The 26567-nt window shown below is 48.3% G+C and overlaps 1 protein-coding gene across 2 annotated transcripts; it reads right to left on the reverse strand.

Moving 5' to 3' along the window:
• Positions 1 to 1576: 1576 nt before the first annotated feature.
• TMEM39B (transmembrane protein 39B) lies at positions 1577 to 21511 on the reverse strand. 2 transcript variants are annotated; one of them, XM_032389103.1, is made up of 9 exons: positions 21408 to 21511; positions 19549 to 19675; positions 18805 to 19024; positions 18128 to 18211; positions 17654 to 17808; positions 9993 to 10329; positions 8858 to 9045; positions 4353 to 4473; positions 1577 to 2701 (listed from the first exon to the last, which is right to left on the reverse strand). In XM_032389103.1, the coding sequence occupies exons 1-9, from the start codon at positions 21409 to 21411 to the stop codon at positions 2459 to 2461; spliced, it is 1479 nt and encodes a 492-aa protein (XP_032244994.1). In that variant the 5' UTR covers positions 21412 to 21511; the 3' UTR covers positions 1577 to 2458. The 2 variants fall into 2 exon arrangements, with proteins under 2 accessions (XP_032244994.1, XP_032245003.1); XM_032389112.1 differs by lacking the exons at positions 18805 to 19024; positions 21408 to 21511 and having other exon boundaries at positions 19549 to 19613.
• Between the last annotated feature and the right edge of the window lie 5056 nt (positions 21512 to 26567).

The raw sequence follows: 26567 nt of genomic DNA on the forward strand, positions 1-26567 counted from the left end.
ATTTGCTTAGGATATGGAGATAAGGAAATAAAGAAGCTAAGAGTCAACCCGATTACAACCTTATTGGGAGACAAGAAGTGGAAAAATAATGAGACTGGTGCAGGGCTTTATAGTTGATCGAGCGATTTCGTCCCCCACCCCCACCCCTAGCAAGCTGAGGGCAGGGGTAGGTTCTGTACATTCATCACCACATCTCCAGCACCTTGCACAGGATCTGGCACATGGTATGTGTTCCATAAATGTTTACTGAATAAGCAACAAATGAATAGGCCTGTGACTTCCACAAAGTGAGGAATGATCTCCCTTTTTTAGAGATGAGGAAATTGAGGCTAAGCGTTCATGTGCCTTTTGTAATCATGGAATTTATGACTGGTACACATCAGACCTGCCTTTTTGCATAATGACAGGCCAGTCCTGGTCCCCCACCTCAACAAACAGGAGAAGGGTATATCTTCAAGTCCCTAGTCAAACAGGGAATTGTCTTTCGGAAGCTGAATGAGGGACCTGGGTTTCCAGGTTCTGTTGCAACAAATTGCCTCCTCCAGTTGTGTGTCTGGCCTGTGCCTGGCCCATTAAGGGAAACAACTCAAAAAGCCACCTCTGGAACTCAGGGTCAGGAGAGGTAGCATTATCTTTCTCTTCCTACTGCCTCTGCTCAAGGTCAGACTTATTTTCTCCTGGTCTATTTTGCCTGCTCCTCAGTGGTCTCCCGCCTCCAGGCTCCCCAGTTGCACCATCTCGGTAAAGCAGAGACCTTGTCAGGTTGTTCCTCTGCTTAGCAAATTCTGTCTGTCTGCTCTTAGGTAATGCCCAAACACTGCAATCTGACACACAGGTGGGTCCTTATTCACTTCTTGGGCTACTCCCCACCAGGCAACCCAGGCTCCATCCATATTTGGGGAACCCCCTTTCCCCAAGTATGCTATCTTCTTTTCTGCCTTTGCATATGCTGTTTCCTCTGCTTGGAATGCAATGCCTTCCCTTCCTCCTTGACCATGGGGTGAACAAATTCACTTTCAAGACCCAATTCAACTTTCCCCTTCCTGAAAAACTCTTTCCAGTCTGGGTATCTGTCCTCTCTGCTCCCCAGTGCCCTGGACACACATTTTCCTCAGCTAAAACTTAGCATCCTAATTTGCTCACAAGTTATGCCTCTCCTGGTTGTCTAAGGGACAGTATCTTCCTCACCTCTGTATCTGTCCCATGCCTAGCATGATGCCTTCCTCACCAGAGACACCAAAAACTTTTGTTGTAGTGTCTCCCATACACCACCACAGACTCATCTGCATATCCTGTGGCCAACAAGGGCTCAGTGAACACAAGCAGAGTAGATGAGCGGCTAGGACTGTCCTTTTCTCCCAGCCTGAGCCCTCCAGCCTGTCTTATAGGAGCCAGGGGGCTCTCCCAAGCGGCTTTGTTTCCACTCTAGCACTTGGCCTTGCTTCCACACTCTCCCTCGCCTAGAGCCATTGGTCCTGATCCAGCACCTCCCTGCAGACCCACCCCATCCCCACCCCATCCCCACCCTCTGTTCCTTATCCTTCCTGCTCTAGGAACCATTCTGCTTACCCTCCCCAAATATACCAGGATATTCCAAATCTCTGTGCTATTCCATATGTCCTTTCCTCTGCTTGAAGTGCCTTTCCCCCATTTTGTCCACCTAGGAAGTGGCTGACAACTCAGACTATCCCTGCCTCTAAGAAGTCCAGAGAGCATTAAACATTCTCTCCTGTGCTACTCTGTATCTTGTAACTGTTATACCCATCCCAGTGCAGTATGACTTTTTTGTTTCTGTGCCTAGGCATCCTGACACAGAGCAGGGTCTCAGTGACTGCATGCTGAGAGAATCAGGACATCACATTCTGCTAGGATAATGGTGGTGTCTTTTGGGAGGGTTTTTTGACTACTGTGTTGTCTTTGGCAAGTCACTATAGTTCTCTGAGCTTGTTCTTCATCTATAGAGTTGGAATGACAGCACCTACCTCCTAGGGTTGTCATAAAAGTTGGATTGAGACAGGCCTATAATGCACATAAGATTAATGTCCAGTACACAGCATTTAGCCATCAGTAGCTACCACTGTTACCATGACCTCTGGTGCCTCATCTCTTCTCTATTGGAGAAGGCAGGACCCATAGGGGCCCCAGAAGCCACACAGGGGCTTCCTGGCCCAGAGTCCTAACCTCTAACATCTGCTCTCTACCTGATAGGCAAGAAGAAGGGAAAGAAACAAAGGACACACAGGCTTAATGGGAGTATAAAAATAGGACTTTTTTCCCCCCCATAATCACATCAATTATCAAAGAAACAAACAGTATGTAACAAAAATACAAAGCTCTGGTGAATTTTTTTGTCTGTTTTTGTGGGTTTTTTTGCCCCTCACCCAACCCTCCCCAACAGCCCCTTCCCAGAGAGCCCCTGGCTGAAGCCTGGATGCTGTCCCTGGGGTCACCCTGGGGCTTAGGAGAACCGGTGGTCCAGGTCCCTCTGCGGGCTGGCCGAGTAGGAGTAGGCCTTGCCCAATACCAAGCGGTCCCGCAGCAGCTTGAAGAAGGCATAGTAGTTGCTGAAGAGGATGAGTGCCAGGGAGATCGTCTGGTGCCACTTTTCAGAAGACATTAAGGAGTATAGCTGGTAGACAATGACAGCACCCTCCAGCAGCAGAAGGATGTTGAGGATCCGCAGGGGTTTGCTGAAAAAGAACTGCCCAGGAAAGGGTAGGCAGGGACTAGAAAGTATGTTCCAGAAAACTGCCTCCTGGATGGGGGTTCTGGGGGGGCCAGTGAAGGGGACAGGCTCTTGGGGCCCCATGCAGACATGGGTGGGGACTCTGCCACCCTCTCTGCTTTTGCTTATGGTCTTTCTTCCGTCAAGACTACTGTTTTGGGTGCCTGGGTGGCTCAGTCATTAAGCGACTGCCTTCGGCTCGGGTCATGATCCCAGGGTCCTGGGATCGAGCCCCGCATCAGGCTCTCTGCTCAGTGGGGAGCCTGCTTCTCCCTCTCCCACTCCCCCTGCTTGTGTTCCCTCTCTCACTTTGTCTCTCTGTCAAATAAATAAATAAAATCTTAAAAAAAAAAAAAAAAGACTACCGTTTCCCACAGAAGTTAAGATCTTGTTGAACTTCTACCTTCCTCTAGGAAGCTTTTCTTGAGAGATCTTGCTTGCTCACTCAAACTTTTTCTGGTCTGCAATCAACACCTTTTTATATGTGATCCTCCTGGGTACAGCCTGGCCCGAACAAATTAGAATCTTACGACATAGATACGGAAAGTTATTATAGACTATACAGCCTGAGTCACCCACTTCTTCATGGGTAGCATCCCGACCTAGGCCAGAAACTTCCAGGGCATGTGGTGACACCTCACTCTGACCTGGTATTTAAAAAGCAGGGTAGAGTGCAGGGACTCAAGAAGAATGTTTTGATCAGTTCCAAAGAGTGGTCAAGGTCTAGGGAATCTCGATTCTTCAGGGGCCAAGGTACCTAAACCTCAAAAGCTGCTTACAGGATGGGAAGAGACGTGGCAGGAAATAGGAGTCCAAGAAACCAGCACGCCAGGCTCAGCTCTGCACCTGACAGCCTGCAGGACCCTGGGCAAGTCCCCTTCCTGTCTGGGCCTCAGGTTTCTCTACTGTGAAGAGATCACCCAGATCAATTTCTTAAACTGGGTTCCTTGGAAGCCCAGGATCTGAGGAGGCCTTTTTGGGGCCTAAGGTAGTGGTGAGTGGGAAGTGAAGGGAGTCCCAACCCTTTCAAATAGAGGGGTGCCATGAGGTCCTATATACCGGACTTTAGTCTATGACTGTTGGAAAAAGGATTTTGATAGCAAGATAAGTAAATAAAATGGAGACCACTGGCCTCAGTGATTTTGAGCAGCTCTTTTCATAATGCTGAGTCCGTGAGTCCTTACCATCGGACCCAAGGTTCCCAGCAAGGCACCCTTGAACAAGTCAGACGCTAAGCCAATTTCAGTCTCAGAAAATGGCGATAGCCCTGGCACTTCTCTCACGCGCAGGGTGAAGGCTGAATGGAGGGTGCGTGGCAGGTGCTTACCACCGTGCCCGGCACACCATATGAATGAGGATAGTTATGATTTTTGCCCCTAAGAATCCCTCCTTTTATGGTGTCATCTTTCCCGCCTCCACCCGACGTTTTCCAAGATCTGCTAGCACGTGAGCTGCGGTTATAGAGTCACCGTCTGAATGGCTGTCCAGTGCTGCACATGTGGGGTTTCCTTTGGATTTGAGAAATACTGAAAATAGCTTTCTGTTGCTAGGACATCACCCTCCTGCCTTGGGATCCTCCCGGCTTGAGATCAGGCCCCGCCCCTCCTTCCCAGGGGAGGAGACTCACGTGGAAGCGGAAGTGGGAGACGTCCGAGGGGATGGCCACGTTGTAGTGGCCCACGGCTTTGTAGACGTTCTTGCTGTGCTTCACCAGCACGCCCTGTGGCCACATGCATTCTTCCGTCCACCTGGAGGCACAACCCAACAGTGCCCCTTACACCCAGCTCACCCACAAAAGGGGCTACCAGCAGACTGGGCCTGGTGTGACCACCAGGGCCCGACTCCCATTTCTATCATTTAGACACAGTGACTTTCCTTTCTTGGGTCTCAGGTGCCTCCTCTGTAAAAATGGGGTAAGAGTCATGAGAAATTCATGGGAGTCAGAAGGTCTAGGGTTGACATTCATGTTTGAGGGGCTGTCAAGAAAACGCTTTTCCCTCTTTGGGTGCATTTTCTTTCTTTCTTTTTTATTTTATTTATTTATTTGAGAGAGAGAGAGCAGGAGCAGGGGAGGGGCAAAGGGAGAAGGAGAGGCAGACTTCCCGCTGAGCAAGGAGCCCGACTCGGGCCTCAATCCCAGGACCCTGAGATCATGACCCAAGCTGAAGGCAGACACCCAACCGACTGAGCCACCCGGGAGCCCTGCATTTTCCTCACCTACTCTCATCTCTAGCCTCCAATTGGTCCACTGCACAGCTGCCTGAGTGGTCTTTGTAAACCACCAAGCTGAGCCTATTTTCCACTCAAAACCCTCTGAAGCGTTTTCAGTGCCCTTGGATTCAAGTCCCCAAGGATTCGCTGTGGCCTCTGAGGCCCTGCGTGGACTTTCAGGACTCCGGCCGCATAGCTTGTGCTCAAGCCATTCCCAGCGGTTTCTAGTTCTCCAGCACAGCCTACGGTTTCATGTCTCTGTGTAAGTCACTCCCTCCAACTGGACTGCCCTTCCTGATGCAGTATCCTTCTGGCAAGCTCTTTCAAAACTCGGGATCCTCCAGAAAGCCTTTCTCAAACTCCCCACAGAGTTCAGCATCCTTCAACAGCAACCTGAATCTCCTGCTACTGGTCCACTTTCCCCAGTGTTTCGTCACTTATTTCCCTGTATCCCTCCCTCGTCTGGGAGCCCTTGAGGGAAGGGATGGTGTCCATTTCATCTCTATGTCCTCAGAGCACGGCACAAGGCCTGGCACAGAGAGGCCTCAATGAGCATGTGAGTGGGATGGTACGTTCTTCCAGTTCTGCCACATCTCCCAGGGACTCCAAGGGTCCTGGGCCAGAGGACAGAGAATCACAAAAAACTCTAACTCATGTTCCTACCTTGTTGATTCATTCATTTAAAAACCAGTTATCAGGGGCGCCTGGGTGGCTCAGTCGGTTAAGCGGCTGCCTTCGGCTCAGGTCATGATCCCAGGGTTCTGGGATCGAGCCCCGCGTTGGGCTCCCTGCTCGGCGGAGGGCCTGCTTCTCCCTCTCCCTCTGTCTGCCGCTCTGCCTACTTACGCTCTCTCTCTATCTCTGTTAAATAAATAAATAAATAAAAATCTTAAAAAAAAAAAAAACAGTTATCGGAGTACCTGGGTGGCTCAGTCGGTTAAGCATCTGACTCGTAGTTTTGGCTCGGGTCCTGATCTCATGGCTCATGAGAGAACTGTCAGGCTCCAAGCTCAGCAGCAGTCTGCTTGGATATCCTCCCCCACTTCCCCTCCCCTGCTCATGTGCACTCTCTCTCCATCTCTCTCTCAAATACATATGTAAATCTTTTTTTTTTTAAATTTAAAAACTAGTTATTATGTTATACCTAACAACATGGATGAACTTCACAGGCAATATGCTGAATGAAAAAGAAACTGAACCCAAGATTTCATTTATGTGAGGTTGTAGAACAGGTTAGTTTTGAAAGAAAATAGAAAAATGGTTGTCTGGGTGGTGGTGGTAAATGGGGGGCAGTCTTTGGGAAGAGCCAAGAGGAAATTTTCTGAGAGGCTGTAAATGTTCTATATCTTGTTCTATCTATATGTGGGGGTGCAGGTCTGCCTACATATGGGGGTACAGGCCCTCTACAAGGGGGTACAGGTCTACCTATACATGGGTGTATAGGACTATCAAAACTCAAAGAATTGTACACTTTAAGGTTTATGCATTTCAGACTTTTAACTCTAGGAAACAAACCGAGGGTTGCTGGAGGGGACGTGGGTGGGGGGATGGGGTAACTGGGTGATGGGCATTAAGGAGGGCACTGAGTGTTATATGCTACTGATGAATCACCAAATTCTACCTCTGAAACTAATAATACACTATATGTTAATTAAACTGAATTTAAATTAAATAAAAAAAAAGATTCGTGCATTTCACTGTATAAAAATTTTATCTTAAAAAAAGACTAGACACAAACCACAAAAATTTACCGTGGACCTATTTTAAGCCGGGCACTCTGCCAGGAGTGAGATGGCTGAGCGCTTGACAGGCAAGGACCCTGACCTCCAGGAGCTTTAGTCCTGGAATAACAGGTAAGTAACTAAGCAAACAGAGTAGAAAGAGTTAGGTGCAATGATCATGATATTAAGGGATTGTGGGAGCACGGGGTAGGGGGCACTGAACCTATCCTGGGTGGTGAGGAAAGTGTTCCTGGAGGAAGCAAACTGCTAAAGGATGCATAGCAATTAATCAGGAAAAGAAAGGTGGAAAGGGTGTTCTAGGCAAAACAAGCATCATGTGCCAAAGCCTGGATACAAACATGCATAGAGAATTTGAGGATCCGAAGCGGTCTGGTATGGCCAGAGCAGAGTATGAGCAGGGAAGGCATGGTAAGAGAGGAGGCAGAAAAGGCTGGGAGGGCCCAGTTCAGCAGCTGGGAAGCCATGCGAAGGAGCCTGGGTCTTCTCTGTGGACCATGGTGAGCTATGGACAGGTTTCTCCTCATGTTCACCTATATTCTACCTTTCTACTCCTCCCTCCCTTCAGAGGCTAAGGCTAAGCCGAGTCCCCTTTAGGCCCATTTGGCAATGTCTATCCCCTTTCCTTGACTATTTGGACAGAGCCTGGGAGGGACCCTGACCAGCATGGAGGGCTATGTGACCCCAAAGGTTATGCTCCTGACCACAGTTCTCCAAGTTCTCTTACTTAACCTTACCCCAGGGAGAATGGTAGCATCCCCGTTTTATAGACCAGAAAGCAAAAACCCAAAAAGGCCAACTGCTTACCCAAGGACATCATGTATCCCTTCTTGGAACATCAGAAAAAAGGAAGAAAAAAGTTACTACTGATAAGAAAATGTAGCATTCTCATTGGCCCTAACTCCTGGAGGCAGCCAGGGGACCCTTCTGGGGCTGTGTCTGAGGACCTGGGGAAATGGATAAGCCCTAAGCTAAAAGAAGGAATGTCTGTAAATAGCACCTACTACAATGTTCCATGGACCGTCCTAGGCACTTAGCTACTTTTCCTCTATCATCTATCTATCTATCTATCTATCTATCTATCTATCTATCTATCATCTATCTACCTACCTACCTATCTATGTAAAGTAATCTCTATGCCCAACGTGGGGCTTGAACTCACAACCCCCAGATCAAGAGTCACATGTTCTACTGACTGAGCCAGCCAGGCGTCTCTGTGGCCTCCCTTTGCATCTCTGCTTCTTGATGGACCTACCTCTACAAACCTGTCCTAGGGGCCTCTTCTCTGCCACACCTTGTGCTGGGCCCGAGGCTCAGATGTGATTCAGGAGGGCCCAGACTTGAGGAGCTTCCAGCCTAATGGGGGGATACAGGCAGGAAAAATGAGGGTAACCTGGGTGAAAAGTACTGAGGATGGCACCATGAAGGATGAGCCAGGCTGAGGGGACGCTGGGCTCCTGAGCAGGTGCTTCTACCTCTGCAGTGCTGTCCTGCAGCCGGGCTTCCTTCTTCCCATCATCCTATAACCATTTGTGTACGCGGCTGTCACCCGCACCAGACTGACCTCCTCTAGGACCTCGTCTTGGTCATTCTCTTTGTGACTCTGCTTCCCTGGCCAGGGTTCACCATCGGCTAACATGGCACCCTATCCTCTGCCCAGATTGATGGTTCTAAGGCACCTTGGCATGGGTTCCTCCACTGTTCCAAAGCCTCCATAGCCCCCCTCTGCCTGTAGGTCAAGTCCAAGCTCCTCTGTCCAATACATAGCACCAGGACGGGTATGGCTTCAGAAGACGTAAACGTCTGCCAGAAAGGAGGTGACCTAATGACTGAACGGATGAGTGAGCAGGTAACAGAAGGAGAGAAGCAATGAATGAAGGCAAGAGCAAATCGGTCCGTGAGCTGCGTAAGTAACAGTCAGTGAATGAGAAAGTCAACGAGTCTATGAATTTACTGCCTGGCCTTCTCCCGTCTCTAGCACGCTGCAAGTTACCTAAGCACGGGGGACATGTCTGCCTGGGGCCCAACCATATCCCACTCTGGCCGCAAGACCTAGCTTACAAGACGTGCTCAACGACCACCCACCAGCTGAATGCATGAGCTGGTGAGGGGGGAGGCCCGTGGCTCCGCAGACACGGACCACGAGGGCTGGGGTCGGCCAGGGACGCGGAGGGCAACTCACGGGTGCTGCAGCACGTTGGAGCACAGCGCTGGGTCTACCTTCTGCCAGCAGCCCAGGTGGGCAGCGGCCTTGTGCAGGAGGTCGCAGTAGCTGGCGGGCAGCAGGTGCTGCATGAGGATCACTGAGGTGCTGACGGACACCAGCAGGAAGAGCTCACAGGACCAGCGCTTGTCATAGTAATGCGTGTTCTGGGGGCAGCGGGAGATGGGTAAGGCCTGGGATGCCCAGAATGGCCTGACCCCCTCCCCTTTCCGCGATTCGATCTGCTTTGGAAACCAGGGCAGCCTTCCAGGGGGCCTGAGACCAAGGATCAAACACCTAACAAAGAGGGCTTAATCATGGACCTAGACCCTAGACCCTGTGCCCCCCACTCAGTTCTCTACAAGCTCCTCTTACAGAAAAACTGCTCCCACTGCCTACCACTCTGAGCCAGAGTACAGGCTCTGGGGTCCAAAAGGCATGAGTTCAAATCTTGGCTCTGTTCCTTATTAACTATGTGACGCTGGGCAAGTCATCTCCCTTCTCTGTGCTCTAGCTTTCTCTTCTGTTACGTTGCAAGAACAGCTACCAAGCACCTCTGAGAGGCGGCAGGAGGATTATCACACTCATGAAAGCTTTGGCATGCTGCAGGTGCTCAAGAAACATTAAGTCCTCTCAGCCTCAACTCATTCAGCGCAGTCCAGCCCTGGAGAAATGTTTCAAGCCTACTGGCTGCCGGGGAGGTACCTTCCCAGAAGGCCATACAAGCTGGAGAGAAAGCACAGGCTTTTGGAGTCGCTCGGGTCTGGATGAATCCTGGCTTTCCTACTTCATGATACAGCTGGACATCGCAACAGGCCTGGGCCAAAACAGCCCTAGTGAAATACACCACTGCTTCCTGTTATCAAGTATCATGAACAACAATGTCCTGTCCCCCTCACTGGCTGGGTGACCTTGTGCAGGCCACGCCCTCTCAGTGAGCCTTGTTCTCCCCGCTCTAAAATCGAGGTAGTCGTTACTCTAGCCCTCAAGAGAACAGATGGGAATCTTATCAAAAACGGTCCAGTTATTCATGCAAGCAGGAGGGCTCCTGTGGGGCAGGCAGCAGGGGAAGGCCCCAGGCAGGCCCTTTCTCCCCCTGGGTTGAGCCACGCACCTTCACGAACCAGACAGGCACAAAGGCCACATAATAGGCGCTCAGCATGGAGCTGACCAGCACTTCCTTCATGCGCCAGTTGAAGTCCATCTTGAGGAACTCCACCTCGCTGCGGATGAGACTGGGGGACAGGCAGCAAGCGTGCGTGGGCATGGCGTCTGGCCCATACAGCTGCCGTGTCTGCTGCTTCCACGTCTCCCTCAGCGTCAGCAGGTAGTCCCGGCTCCGCGCTAGGCCACTCACCGCCTCCCGGGGACCCATGGAGGCCATGTGGCTGAAGAGGTTCGTCTTGCGGAGGTCACAGTTCAGCTGCAGGAACGGAATGTACATCCCAAACCTGCTGGGGAAGACAGTGGTGAGGGGGAGGCCTGCCTGTGGGCCACGATCCCCACCCTTACCCACGGAAGGACTCTTCTTTCCTCCCTGGGCCTAGCTCTCCCGGCTACTCAGAGGGCAGAATGTACCCATCCTTCTATCCAGCCATCCTTTGATCAGTCAACATAGGTATCAGCATCGAGTGCAGGCCAAGCATTGTGCCGAGCATCGGGGACAAAGTAGGAAGCAGGAGCTGAGGCCCTGCCTCGTGGTCTATTGCTGACTAACAGTGATCCTAACAGCCCATGTTCATTGGGCACACACTATGCTCTAGACACTGTACTAAGCACTTTACACGTGTTCTCTTCTTTTGCTTCTCCTAAGAACACTATGCATTCAGTACTATTATTTTGTATCCCCTTTGAAGAAGCTGTGGCTCAGAGAAGTGAAGTGGATTTTCCAAAGGTTACCCAACCAGTAAGAAAGCAATAGAGCCTAGATTCAAACCCAGAACCATCTCGTACCAAAGACCAAGACGCATACTCAACAAATACCATGAATAATTAATTAGTTAAAAATGTACAAGGGGTGCCTGGCTGACTCAGTCAGAGAAGCAGGTGGCTCTTGATCTCGGGGGTCATGAGTTTAAGCCCCACACTGAACACAGAGATTACTTAAAAAAAAATGTACGTGGTACCACAAGACAGGTCTAAGTTGTGACGGCTGCGTACTCAAGAGGTAGCTCTTCAGCTTGTGGAGAAAGGAGGTTCAGGAACAGTATTTATTGTGTGCCTATTATGTGCCAGGCACTGAAATGGGCCCCCCCCTTTTTTTTGTAAGATTTTATTTATTTATTTGACAGAGAGAGAAAGGAGAGCACAAGTAGGGAGAGTGGCAGGCAGAGGGAGAGGGAGAAGCAGGCTTCCCGCCGAGCAGGGAGCCCGATGCGGGGCTCGATCCCAGGACCCTGGGATCATGACCTGAGCCGAAGGCAGATGCTTAACGACTGAGCCACCCAGGCGCCCCTGAAATGGGCCCTTGAACAATACAAATCCATTTCCCTGAGCAGTACCCCTAGGGCTGGAGCTAATTAGTCAAGGGGTGTTTTGAGTGCATGGCTAGCATCTTTTGAGGAGAAAACTAGGTGGACCCAAAGCCCAGGAAAGTAGATAATTATAAAAATGTAGTTAAGAGCCAGGGTGCCTAGCTGGCTCAGTTGGTGGAGCATGTGACTCTCGATCTGGGGGTTGTGAGTTCGAGCCCCACATTGGGCACAGAGATGACTTTAAATAAAAACAAACAAACAAATAAATAAATAAATAAGTGGGGGGAAGTAGCTAAATGCCTAGCATGGTCCATGGAACATTATAGTAGGTGCTATTTACAGACATTCCTTCTTTTAGCTTAGGGCTTATCCATTTCCCCAGGTCCTCAGACACAGCCCCAGAAGGGTCCCCTGGCTGCCCCCAGGAATTAGGGCCAATGAGAATGCTACATTTTCTTATCAGTAGTAACTTTTTTCTTCCTTTTTTCTGATGTTCCAAGAAGGGATACATGAGTGTCCTTGGGTAAGCAGTTGGCCTTTTTGGGTTTTTGCTTTCTGGTCTATAAAACGGGGATGCTACCATTCTCCCTGGGGTAAGGTTAAGTAAGATAACTTGGAGAACTGTGGTCAGGAGCATAACCTTTGGTCAAATAGGCCAGGATTAAAATCCCAGCTCTGCTACTTACTAGTACTGTAATTTAGGGTAAGTTATTTAACCTCTATGAGCCTCAGTTTCCTTAATTTGCCCTAAGTTACATAGCTCGTATTGATTCTCTACACTCAGACAGGCATTACACCTAGTGTTTTCATAAATACTTTCTTTAAACCTTGCAACAACACTCATCACGGTGCTTGAATTCAAAGTACAAGACTCATAAAATTTTGTTTAGAAAAGAGAGACCAGTGATTCTGTGGGACAGAAAAGAAGACTGAAATGGGATTCCCACAACACTCTTCAGGACACCTTGTGGGAATGAAGGAGTAGGGCACCTACAGGAACATACAAGGGATTCAGACCCAAACTTATGGCCAAGTACTTAAGAATCTCCCTGGTTTTGCCTCTAAGAAGGACTGCAGATATAATTAAATTATTTGGTGACAGCAAGTAACTGCTCCACAAACCACAAGTTAGAAGCTATTTCACATGCAAGACGGCAGATTCCCTCTCATCTTCTCCACTCAAGACGTGACAGTAGAAAAGTAGAAAATAAATTCATATCAGCAAAAAGAATGGGAGTGGGGTTATCAGTTCACAAATGATTCTGACAAATTTAGAAAGCAGATGGAAACATGTTGACAGATGAGGAAGGAAGCCATCATCTACAGCAGTGCTGTCCAACAGAAATATAATGAGAATCACATATGTACTTTGAAATTTTCTGGTAGCCACATGGAAAAAAAATATGAAGTTAATTTTAATACTCTAGTTTACTTAACCCAATATATGCAAAACATTATCATTTCAACACATAATCATTATTTACAAATGACATTTTTACTTATTTTTTTTTTTTTTGAAGATTTTATTTATTGTAGAGAGAGAGAGAGAAAAACGAGCATGCACGGGAGTACATGTGAGGAGGGGGAGGGGCAGAGGGAAAGGCAGAGAATCTCAAGCAGACTCCATGCTGAGCGTGGAGCCCCACGCAGGGCTCAATCTTACAACCCTGAGATCATGACCTGACCCAAAGCCAAGAGTCAGATGTTTAACCAACTGAGCCACCCAGGTGCCCCTACTTTCTTTTTTTGTACTAAGTCTTCAGAATCTGATGTTTATTTCACACTTACAACACACTGAAGTGAAAGAGGCAAACTAGCCTCTTTCAAATGTTCAGTAACAACAGGTGGCTAGAAGCTCCTAAACTGGATGGCGTGGGTCTAGAATATGCTATGAGAGGACTGCACTGGGGGTAGGAGCCTATCTGCCTAGTGACCCAAGAGAGACTGACTTGAAGTAGGCACAGCTGATAAAGGGTAGAAGCAAGCAGCAGGACTGAACAAATGGGATTAAACAAAGATCTGTGTTTATTTGTAAAAGTCAGTCCCTTTATTCTCTTACCTCATACAACCTACCCTGAAGTATTCTTACATACAAAAATTGAATAAACTGTCTAGGGAGAACTGTGGTCTCTAATGGGAGCACCTTAGAGTAACCCCCTCACTCTGGCTTCTGGCCTATGGGGGCCCACAACCTGACAACTAGCACCGCACTTCCTCATCCTAAAGCGAAGTCTGCCAGTCAGTGTGTCCTGCTCATGTACTTAGAATTCCTAGTCAAACCTCCCACTCACATATATAATGGCAGAGGGAGAGGAAGTGCACTGCAACTATTCAGTCCTTCATTTGTCAGTGTAAAGAGACAACCAAAGAAACGAACTATGCTTAGAAAACTAGCAGCATGAAACAAAAAACTGACCCCAGTGGAAATACAAAATTGAGGGAACAGAAGAGACTTTTTTTTTTAAAGTTCATTTTTTTTTTTTTTAAGATTTTATTTTTTAACAGAGAGAGAAACAGTGAGAGAGGGAACACAAGCAGGGAGAGTGGGAGAGGGAGAAGCAGGCTTCCCGCGGAGCAGGGAGCCTGATGTGGGACTCGATCCCAGGACCCTGGGATCATGACCTGAGCCGAAGGCAGACGCTTAACGACTGAGCCACCCAGGCGCCCCGAGATTTTTAAAACAAGAACAGAATGCTATGAGAAAAGAACAATCAGGAAATAAGAGGCCTTGGAGATGAAAAATATGATTGCTGAAAAACTCAATAAAAAAGCTGAAAGATAAAGTTGAGGAAATCTCCCTAAAGGCAAAGTAAAAAGAGAGAGCGGAGAAAGACAGAGCAGAGAGAGAGAGATCGAGACAGAGAGAAAGAAAGATGGGGGGAGGGTGAGGGAGAAAGGGAGAGAGAGATGAAAAATATGAGAGAAAATATAAGAGAAACAGATGATCAATCTATGAGGTCTACTACCTGATAAACAGAAGCCCCATAGAGAATAGAAAAAAATAGAAGGGAAGATATTATCGAAGAAATAATAGGAGAACATTTTCCTGATCTGAAGATATATCCATATCTCCAGGTTAAAAGAGTCCTAGAGTACTGATAAGATGAATGACAAAAGTCCCACACCAGACGCCTCCTTGTGAAATTTCAATAATCAAAAGATAAACAGGATATCTCTAAAAGTTTTCAGAAAGGAAAAAAACAAGTCATCTACAAAGTAACTGGAATCAAACTGGCATCAGACTTCTCATTAGAAACATGGGATGCTAGAGACAATGGAGTAATATCTTCAAACTTCTGAGAGAATATGAATTTGAACTTAGAAATCTACATTAGCTGAACCATCAATCAAGTATGAGGGCAGAATAAGGACATTTTTAGACATGCAAGGCCTCAGAATGTATATACCTCCCACATACCCATTGTTAAGGAAATTACCTGATAATGCACTCCAGCAAAATAAGGGAGAAAACCAAGAAAGAGGAAGACATGGGATCCAGGAAACAGTGGATCCAACCCAGGAGGGCAGCGAAGGGAAGTCCCAGGCTGAGAGCTGTACAGCAGGCCTAAAGAACAACCACTCCAGACTGGAGCAAGAGGATGGAGGGCTCCAGGAGGGATGTCTTTAGGGGGAAAAATGGACCCCAGGCAACAGGTAGCATGATTGAGAGGCTGGATAAACTGAGGATATGCTGAAGGCCCATCATTCTTTTGTCAACAAGAAAAAAGAAAGGCAATTAGAACTCCAAGAAAAAAAAAAGGCTGTATAAGAAAGTTCCAATCTAAATATGAAGCAAACTAAAATGTGACATGATTTTAAGCAATTGATGGAATGTAAGAAAAGAGAAACCATTTTTCCTTGACATGAGGAACTTTCTTTTTTTAAGAGGCCCAAGATTATAACTCAGTAACTACAGAGAAGGAATATCATCTATGCACACTACTTGGCCCTGAGGTGAACAATATTTTCATATTCATAATAACATCAAGACTACCTACAGCTTTTTAGTTTTTAGAATTAACCTTAGACAAAGAATGGAAGACTTAAATGTGGTCATATAGGAGAATGTGAATGTCAAGCTTAATATATAAGAATATAGCTGCCAGGAAGTGAGAGGAGGAAGAGGGGAGGAAAAGTGGATGGGTAGTGTTCCTAATATTACTGTCTACATAAAAGGGATTAAGATACTATTGATGAAATAAAAAATACAGGCATACTGACATTATTGGAAAAGATAATCAATAGAGAATAATAATAACAGTTATAAAATACTGGGAATGGTATGGATGGAAGGGTGAACTAAGTAAATCTTCATCTGTCATTGAAGGGAATCAATGAATGTGTGCATGTATGTGTGTATGATATGCTTGTATATGCATAAAACACTTATTTCCAGGATATATGAGAAACCAGAAATATCGGTAGTTGCCTCTTGGAAGGGAAACTGGGCAGCTAACAGACAGGAGCCAAGAAGAGACTTTTTCTTTCTATATTCTTTACACATTTTGAATGTATACATTTTACACATATTTATACATTTTGAATTTTAACTCTGTAAACCTATTATCCAACTATAAAATCAATCATATGTTTTTAAAAGGAATAAAGGCACAAGGATACTAGAATTATGGGGGTAACTCAAAAAACAGTGAAAGCCAGAAACAGTGAAGGAGATCACTTTGGAGGAGTGGGACTAAAAAGCTGAAAAGTGGGGTTGGAGGCTGCTTTTCATCATAAGCTTTTTAGCACACCTGGATTGATTTGTTAGGATATGCCTGCCTTATGTTAATAAAAATTTATAAATGAAATAATAAAAAAAATAAAGCAAAATATGACTACTGGGTGATACCTGTATCCGAGGAGAATGGATTCACTGGATAGTAACCACAAGGTGAAAAAATTAAGGCAACTGTTGACGGCTCTAACCAGGACAACCCTGAAGGGCCATTTGTTAATATCTATGGACTGCACCTTTCGGTACAGTAATTCTACTTCTGGGAATCTGTTGTACGGAACTATTGGACAAGTGGGCAAAGATGTATGCAAAAGAAGGTTCCCTACCTCATTGTCTCCAATAGGGAAAAGCCAGGAACACCTCAAAAGGCGAAAATAGAAGACAAATACAACAACTGTGAAAAATCTATATAATGGAATACTATGAGGCCGTTAAAAAATGAGGCAGTCCTGTATGTATTGCCATGGAAAAATACCCAAGTTATAGGATTATGCGAAAAATGTAGTAAATTGTACAGCATCATGCATAGATTAATCCCTTTTTGTTAAAAAAAAAAGTATATGTGAGTATGCTTGAACAGAAAAAATTTGGGAGGATATGCTGCAAATAATGGTTTTCTGGAGGACTGATATTAAAGAGGACTTTCATTTTCTACATTAAAAGCTTCTGTAAAGTTCAATGTGTTTATAAGACACATGTGTCACTCTTACAATTAAAAACTAGTTATAATTGAAACAAGTGTGATGGGTCTCCTCCCATGACAGCGCCCTTTTGGTCATGCAGGGTAGAGAGGGATGAGTATCTGGCTCTGAAGCTTCCCAGGACAGAGAACTGGCCCAGCCTGAGGAAATTCATGAACCAGAAAGCTCCGGGGTTGGGAAATGACTGTAAATGCCCAGGGAGCCAGGAGCCTGCACCAGGAACAGCCAGAATGGATGTCTTGCCAAAGTTCTCCCCAGTTCTAGGCGAGAAGGGGGCAGTCCTGGGCTCCTCCCAGACAGGATCTTCCCATCCTCAACAATCTGGGCTCTGGTGAGATGGAGTGAGTGAGCAAACAGACACGAAGACTGACATACACACATGGCATGTGCAGGTACACACACCCCCCCCATTTCACGCACAGACACCCACACAGAAACATTCACACACGCAGGTGCTTGCATGCACACAGACCTGGGGGAGGCACCGAGAGATTACATAAACACTGAGATACAAAAAAAGAGAAAGAGAAAGAACCAGAGAAAAAAGGAAAGGAGAGGGAGACAAAGCCCATGCATCCCCATCAGGAATGTTCGTTTGGCATATACGCTCAGATCTGAGTCCCATTCTGACCTCCCCATTGGTGGCACCTAGGGTAAATTATGCCTGCTCTCTCAGTTTCTGCTCCTGCAAAAGAAAGCTAATCCTCTTGTTCTTAGGGGGATGCTGTCAGACAATGTGGGAGGATATTGCTGCTGCCCTTCCCTGAGTCTTCCAGGTACGGGGGCCTGCTGACCCAGCCACACTCAGGGCAGAGGTCAGGAGCTGGGTGCTAGGCAGTGAGGGGGTGAAGTGAGGGGTACTCACGGATAGCAGAGGAACAGGAGGTTCAGGAAGGAGTAGGTCCTGAAGAGGTGGATGAGGGAGCGGCACAGACTCCAGCCTGTTGCCGTGAGAACGGTGAAGCGGGTGAGGAACAGCAGGACGGAGCGAAAGAGGGAGACCTTCCCCCTCTGAGAAGCCTGGGTCGGGGCAAGATAGGACGGGATGGGGCCTTGGATGGAGGCCACCGGGGCTGTGCCCACATCCCACCCCGCATGGCCTGTGATCCCACCCAGGGAAACGTGGGGCAGCAGGCTGGGCTGGTGAACCTGGCAAGGTGAAGCCTTTTCCTCGATGCCCTGTAAACTCCAAGAGTGATGGGATGTAATGTTCTCCAACCAAGTTCAAAGGGAGCCCCAAGGAACTGCCTTAGGCTTGAAGGGCCTGGGATGTTTTCTTGGTACCCCCAGGGGAAAGGGGAGTCCCAAAGTCCCCGGCCAGCCTCTGGGACCCAATCACCTCCTTCACGATGGACCCAATGAAGCGGCGGCCCAGAACGATGGTGGTCACCATCAGCAAGTTGAAGTCGATCAGGTGGAAATTCTGTTGGGGGTGGGCAGAGGCTGGGGGTCACATGGGCCCCCTGTCCATGTACGGGCTTTTTTCATCCCCACCTCCCCCTGCCAAGTCCTTTCCACAGGGACTGTCCCCACTCTCTGACCTTTACAGGCCTCCAGCTGAATCAGGCCAGGAAATTACCTAGAGGAGCAGAACAGGACCGAGAGGAGGGAAGTGGGACAGTCCCAGGAGATAAGAGAGTGGTGTGCGAGCCCTCTTGCTATGATCACCCGTGCCCCTGTCCCTGCACCTCTTTCTCAGCATGGAGATCTTTCCACTCCTGAAACTCATGTATGCCCGTGGCTCTTCTCCCCGACAGGACTTAAGACTCTGCGCTCTTTTAGGCAACATCTGTCAGATTTCTCTCTGCTACCTTTCAAATGCCTAACACGGTACTGAGCAACCAGGGGTGAGCGTTCAGGAATCATTCGCTTCCTGTTCCTTCTACACTCTCCATTTCCAGCGTGAGGCCAAGTGTCCAGGGTGCTTGGTAAGCTGTGTTAAACTGAAACCAAATGTCACACACACACACACACACACACACACACACACACAGCTGGTCCTAGCTCGGAACCTACCAGGGAGGTGTGGGAGGGTGGGTGGGAGGGCGGATACCACCACACTGTCTTGTAGATGTTGATGTAGTGAACGAAGAGGGCTATGAGCTGGCAGAAGAAGAGCTGCAACTCAAACAGAATGCTGGCCTGGACTGGCAGCTCGGGGATCTTGCAGTGCTGGAGGGGCACAACCGTCTGGGCGGCCAGCGGCGGGCTGGAGAGGCCCGTCCCAGAACTGCTCCTGGGAGGTGGGCAGGGAAAAACATCAGCAGCTGACCTGAGAACCCCACCAAGAGGGCTTCCAGGACACAGAGTGGTGGGGTTGGATCAGCAAAGCAGCTCATGGCAAGGATGGGAGTCCTCCTAATCCTGCCCGTCAGACAAAGGAGCCAACAGAGCCTTTTCCTACCCCTAATCTTATTTGGGCTTTCCAACATTCCCCAGGAAGGAAAGAATTATTAGATCCATTTGACAGATGAGGAAAAGGAGGCCCAGAGAGGAGAAACAACTCGTTCAAGCCACCGGAAAACCAGGAGCAGGACTGTAACTGGAATCCAGGCCTTTGGGCTTATTACCCTATATCCCACTGCATCTGCCCAAGTGACCACCACTTCTGAGTCTTTTTTTTTTTGCTGCTCGCTGTACTCAAACCCCCATCTGACATGTGGAGTATCAAATCCTAGAGCCCGAGCCCACTGAAGGAGAGCTTTGTTCGTATTGCCCTTGGGAGCCCATGGTGAGGGGAAAGAGACAGAGGTGGTTTACCTGGTGCGAGAACGGACACTGGTGACCGATGCACTGGAAGTATGGCCCCCACCAGAGCCCCCTGAGGATCCTGGCTCACACAGAGGATTTCGACAGTAGGATGTCCTGTTGGGACCTCTTCGTCCTCCTGCGGGACTCAACATAAGGGAGAGCCTCAAGCTAGAGGGCACAGATCAAGGATAACAGCAATACTGGCTACTGATTACCTGGTGCCTCATTCCATCATTAATCACAGAGACCTCTGATCTGGCCCCTGCCTACCTCTTCAGCCTCATCTCCTACCACTCTCTGACTGGCCTCCATGCTTCAGCCATCCCGTCCTTTCTCTCCTTAAGCAAACCAAACCTGTTGCTACCCGTTGTACTTGCTGTATCCTATCCACAAAGCCCTTCCCTGACTGCCATTTTTAAAGTACCTGCCCCCATAACTCTCTCATTTCTATTCTTTTTCCACAACAATTCACTCTTGAAATTATCTTATTCATTTGTTAACACATTTATTGTCTGTCTTTCTCACAAGACCAGAAGGTCAGTGAGGTCATTACCCTTATCTGTCTTTTCTACTGCTGCATCCCCTCCTTCCATCACAGTGTCCAGCATAAAGGAAGTGCCCTGTAAGTGTATGTTGATGAGAGAATGAACCCAGCAAAGTAGGTCTTCCACAGATTAGGAAACTGAGTTTACACTGTGTCACAGGTAGTTTGGGGTCTGAGGCTTGAGCTCTTAGCTCTGGTGTACACTGCTTTGTTCAGATACTACAAGTCTCTCTAGGCTTAGGATTCTGGGCACCCTTGAAGCCTTTTCCTCCAGAGTCCAAGATCCAGCTCAATAGGTGTCTCATGGTTGGTCAGGACCAGAGGCTGAGAGCCTGGCGTCTCATGGTCAGGACCACAGCCTGAGCATAGGGTCAAGGATGTGGGCTCTGGGAGAATGCTGTGGTTGTGGACCCAAAACCTATTTCTCTAGGCTTAGCAGTCTAGCCCAAGCTCCCAGGCACCATCCTGCACAAAGGTCCTACACAAAGCTCCGAAGCACCACCCAAGGCCTAATCAAAGTTACAGCTTTGTTCAAACCTCCTCATAGCAACACAGCCTACACACACACACACACCCACCCCTTGCCCTAGCTTCCCAGCTCAGAAGCTTTTCCCACATGTCTCCAAAAAGTACTTCTCCAGGAGTTCTGCACCCAACCAGCCCCCAACCCAGAAGCCCTGTTCATATACTATTATACCTTATTATACCTGGCTTAAACATCTCACACATGCACCGTCGGTCCAAAAGCTCTGCCCACACCTACTCTCCTCTCTTTAGAAGCTCTACACCCACATAAAGCCCCTGGGCCCAGAAGCCCCGCCTACACACTGTTGTCAGCCCAGAAAACCCGCCCACAAGCCAATAAAAGCTCTCTCTGCCCAGAAGCCCCGCTCCAGAATGGGCTCCCGTGGTCTGGAAGGTCTCCTTCCCGCCCCATCACCCCAGTGCCAAGCCGCTACAGCCCAGAAAGTTCGCCCCCGCACCAGCGCCAACAGCCCACGAGCTCCGCCCCAGCACCAAGGCCCCGCCCACCGCTAAGCCCCGCCCCCCACTTCTAGCCCAGGTGAGCGGATCCCCACCAAAGCCCATGCCCCCACAGGCCCTCTCCATTTTAGAAGTCCCGCCCCCCGCGCCAATGCCCCGCCCCCACAAACGAGGCCCCACCCCGCAAGGCGACAGGAGGGGGCGGGGTCCCTCTGTGCCCCGCATCCCCTCCCCCTTCCCTCGCTGGGATCCTGTCCGCGCGGGGGAGCAGTCAGCATCTTGGCCATCCCGACCCCCACGCCCGCCGGTTCCCCGGCCGAGCCGGAGCCGCTCCGCTCACCCATCTCCTCCCCCCGGCGCTCTCCGCTCCGCCGCCGCAGCTCCTGCGGGCAATATGTCGGAGGCGACGGCGGCCGGGAGAGGACTAACCGCCGCAGCCCAGTCGCCGGGTATCAGCCGCGCGCTCCCGCAGGTCGCCAAATTTGCATACAAGGCGGGCTGGAAGCTGGGGGCGCGCTTCTTAAAGGGGCCGCGCGGACAAAGGCGGTGGCTGCGCGCTCTTTGTCTCGCGGTCCCCTACGCCCTTCCTGCAGCTGCTGCTCCGAGACCCCAGAGGGTGACTTCCGTCACCTCCTGCTCTTCCCGTGCGTGCCTTCTCCCAGCATCTCTTCAGTCCTGAGGGAAGGGGCCGGAACCGCCTCTCGGCTCCTGCCGGAGATGGACAGTATCCAGGAGTGGCCCGCAGGCGCCTCAAACTCAGCGCGTCCCAAATTGGGCTTTCGTCTTTGTCTTCGGCCTTATTTTTCTTTGGTCCACCCTGGTCAAAACCTGGGAGTCATTTCCTTCTTTCCCTCGACCCCCCCACAACCGATCTTTCACCTAGTTTGGTGGACCCTAGGTCCTAAATCTTTCTTCTGCCATCCCCTTAGTTCAAATCCAGATTCTGCTCCTTCTGAGCCTTGAAATCTTGTTTCTTGCTCTTTACAACGAGGCTGGTAATATTCACCTTAAAGGTCTTGGTGAGGATTGAATGAGATAACGCATGTAGAACAGGGTCTGTTTTAACAAATGTTAGCCATCATTATTATTAGGTTGCATGGCAAGTACTTAACATAGAGGAAGCACTCAATAAATGAGCTACTACTACCAACCGTTAGGACTTCTTCCCTCACAAGACCTATAAACTGTCTTAATCACCTGGTAGCTCCATGGCTTAGCACAGTGCTTGGCACATAATAGACATCAGTATTCAATTAATTGAATGAATTAGCAGATATTTAATTAATAGATACTCACACAGCTTACAGTTAAGTGGGAGGAGATGGACATAAAATTAGTAAATTCTGTAGCATGTTAGAAGGGAATGATTGTTGTGGAGGTAAACAGGAAAGGGGGATGGGAGTTTGCAATTTTAAACAGGACAGTCAGAGTAGGCTTCACTGAGAAGGTGACTTTTGTCCAAACACTTGAAGGAAATGAGTGAGTCAGTCATACAGCTATCCAGAGAAAAGGGGTATTCCGGGCAGAGGGAAAAATCAGTGGAAGGGCCATCAGGTATGAACACGGCTAATGTGTTTAAGAAACAGCAAGGAGGTCAGTGTAGCTTGGCTGGAATAGACATGAGAGTGGGACATGAGAAGGGGTGGACCATATAGAGTTCCTCATTACTCTGAATGAGATGGGGAACTATTGGAGGGTTTGAACTTTTTTTTTAAGATTTTATTTATTTATTTGAGAGAGAGTGAGGGAACGAGAAAGACTGAGAGAATCAGTGGAGGGAGGGACGGAGGGAGAAGCCTGTCATGGGACTCGATCCCAGGACCCTGGGATTATGACCTAGCCGAAGGCAGATGCTTAACTGAGCCACCCAGGAGCCCTGAACTTTCATTTTTATTTTATTTTTTAATTAATTTTTTTTTAAAGATTTTATTTATTTGACAGAGAGGGACACAGCGAGAGAGGGAACACAAGCAAGGGGAGTGGGAGAGGGAGAAGCAGGCTTCCCACGGAGCGGGGAGCCCGATGTGGGGCTCGATCCCAGGACCCTGGGATCATGACCTGAGCCGAAGGCAGACGCTTAACGACTGAGCCACCCAGGCGCCCCATGAACTTTCATTTTTAAAGAATCACTCTGGCTGCTGTGTAAGAATAGACTGTAGAGGCACAAGGGTAGAAGCAAGGAGACCAGACAGAGGATATGGCAATGATTTTAGCAAGAGATGTTGATGGATTGTACCAGATTGAGTGAGGGAGATGTGTTGGATTCTGGATTTGAAGGTAAAGTCAATAGGATTTGTGGACAGATTGGATAGGTGTGTGGAAGAAAGACAAGATTGAGTATTACTCCAAGGTTTGTAGCCTAGGCAAATGGAAATGTGAAGTTTAATTCAACACATATACATCTATTAAATTATAGATTTTACACCAAGTCAGGCCTTCCCTTCTGGAGGAATAGAGGCCCAGAGAGGGAGAATGACCAGCTCACAATGTAATGTAGAAACCAGGGCTGAGATTTCTTTTTCCAGCCAAAGAAATTCTGGTAGAAGAGCTGGCTCTGACCTCTTTAGACTGCTGAGTTTGAAAGGTATCTTGTTAATTTCTGAATTGCCAAAGCCCAACACTATCTGGCATGTGATAGGCATTCAAATGTGTATTAGTTCAGTTGAATTCAGGTAGTGGCAAACTAGCTCTTAAAAGGAAACTCAATTGGGAAGGAAAGCTAAATGGTTTCGGGAATAGTCCATAAAAGACTGAAGCTGGGCCATTCCCGGGAACTCATTTTAACTCAGGTTAACAAACATTTTTGAGCATCTATTATATAGCGGACACTGCGGATTCCGAGGTGCCACTCATCATTGGGAGAGACAGAGAGGAGAACCAATAAATGATGACACAGTGTGTTGTACCAAGTCCAGAGGTGGACGGAGGGTGACTAACTCCGACAGGGGAGGTAGTCCAGAGAAGGCTTCACGGAAGATGACATCAGAGCTGGTTTCTGAGAGAGGAAGAAGAGTTGGCCTGTCATGCTCCTATGGGAGGAAGCGATAGCTCGGGGCTGGTAATTCCCTTACGGGGGGGGGCTGGTGGCAGGGGCGTGTCTTGCTGTCCATCTATTATGTGGAAGGGTGCTGGACCTTGTACATGGCAGATACTCAGGAAATGTTTGCTTAATTGATTTGAGGGCATTCATACAACCCAGTGACCCAGTGTAAGAGGGTAAAGCCACTCAGATGGGCATGTAACTCATTATCTGGGGCTCCTGCCCACCTTGAACAGGTTGATTTTGCCTGCCCAACATCCATTCTTCCTTCTGGTTAGAACACTTTGATTTTCCCTTGGGGAACTACCCTTCCTCCCACTCTCTCTGTCCATGTGGTCTGGTGGGGCTGCCTTACTCTGCAGTTCCAGTGTGGGCAGATAACCCTGGCCTGGCGAATCAAAGCATTCCATCCCTGCCACTCCAGGCTGCTGTGACTGGTTTTGGGGAGGGGGAGGGATTAGTGACTCTAGCCAGGCCAAATGAGATGCAATGCAATCCTAGGACCTTTGCTGGAACAATTGGGAAATAATTTCCTCCCCTCTGGGTTGGCTAAGCCAGCGAGATATAAACTTGGAGCTTTGTGGTGCCTATGTTGCCACCTTTTAAGGAGGTAGAATTTAGACAATGAAGGAAATACAGAAAAGTGAAAAAATCAGTAGACACAGTCTTGATAGCATCATTTGAACCCCTGGATCCAGTGATACCTGAATCCTTATGGACTTGAAAAAAAATTTATTTACTTATTTTTGCAGGGGAGGGGAGGAGCAGAGGGAGAGGGAGAGAGAGAATCCGAAGCGACCTCACAGCTGAGCGTGGAGCCAACACTGGGCTCAATCCCATGACCCCAAGACCGTGACCTGAACTGAAATCAAGAGTGGGACCCTTAACTGACTGAGCCACCCAGGTACTCCTGGACTTTTTCTATTACAAAAAGCCAGTTCGTGTTTGGTGTCTGACAACTGCAGCTGAAATAATCCAGAACGATGTACACTTCTGTCCCAGTATCCAGCAGTAGTATCCAGGGTCCTAGTCTTTTCACATCCGCCTTCTACAGGATCCCTGGGGAAGAGAATCAGAAGATGGCAGGATGTTGGTTAGGTTCTTGTTTTCCAGATCTGTGGCCACATGTTTTGCGACCCTGAAGCCCTCACTTCCTTTCTTTGCATCTTCATTTCCTAATTAACTTGCTCTCTATTGGTTCTTCCAGGAGTCTGGATTTTTGAGGAAATGCCACTGGCTCTGGGCCAGCCCTGTGTCATTGGGTGTCAAGAGTTGGGATCTCTTCCTTGGTCACGTTATTCTGGGGCCATGGCTGGCAATTCTGTCCTCTGGATCAGTAGTTTTCTACCTGGATTCTGCAGACCTCTAGTGGCACCCAGTGGGGGTGCTGAAACCACAGGATAAAACACTACTTTCTGGAGTGTCAGTTTTATTCATGAAAACGTGAGGCAATATTTTCAATATTTACGTGTCGTTATTCAGAGCACCTTCTCTGCGCCAGTCTTAGAATCAAATCCTGGCTCCACCACTTATAAGCTTCATGACCTTAAGGAGTTCCTTAACTTCGTTGTGCCTCAGTTTTCTCAGTGTCAATTAGTATTAGTACCTGTATTAGTATTAGTAGGGTAGTATTAGTACCTGTCTTAGGAGATTATGGTGAAGATTAGTCTGCGGAAAGTACTTAGAACAATGCCTGGTGAAGGGGCGCCTGGGTGGCTCAGTCGGTTGAGCGTCTCCCTTCGGCTCAGGTCGTGATCCCGGGGTCCTGGGATCGAGCCCCACGTCGGGCTCCCTGCTCAGCGGAGAGCCTGCTTCTCCCTCTCCGTCTGCCAGCCTCTCTGCCTACTTGTGGTCTCTCTCTCTTTGTCAAATAAATAAATAAAATCTTAAAAAAAAAAAAAAGAACAGTGCCTGGTGCACAGTAAGTGCTATTTAAGTTTTAGTTACTATCGTTATAACACAGATCTATCATGAAGTACAAAGAAGACTAATGTGAATTTAAGATCGAAGACTTTGAAGGAATGTCATCGTAGCTCTGTTCCAGCTTTGCAGGGCTTGGCTCTTTCTTCTGACAGCAAGAATACTTACACCGGATTTTTATTACAAGCGCCGAAAGAGAATCCATGTGTCTTCATGTTTTTCTAATTTCCTGAGCCATTCTTACTTCCACATATATGTTAGTCTCCCCGTCTAACTTTCTCCAGCTCAGGGCCACCCACCCACCTGTACTTACCCGGACATTTGTCCTCCCATGTCTTATAGTATTTGATTATTACAAAGATAATAAGTGCAAGCTTTAGAAAATACTGTATTTCTTGTTTAGGTGTTCAAAAACGAACAGGATTTGGGTAGGTAATGTACGTGGGTGAGGATGGAGTGGGCAATGAAGATACAGGGAACAGCATGAGCAAAGGCCCAGAGGCAAGCTATGTTCTAGAAGAGCAAGTCCATTTCAGCTTG

This window comes from Phoca vitulina, unplaced genomic scaffold (assembly GCF_004348235.1).
Source record: "Phoca vitulina isolate PV1807 unplaced genomic scaffold, GSC_HSeal_1.0 scaffold2, whole genome shotgun sequence".
Lineage (NCBI taxonomy): Eukaryota > Metazoa > Chordata > Mammalia > Carnivora > Phocidae > Phoca > Phoca vitulina.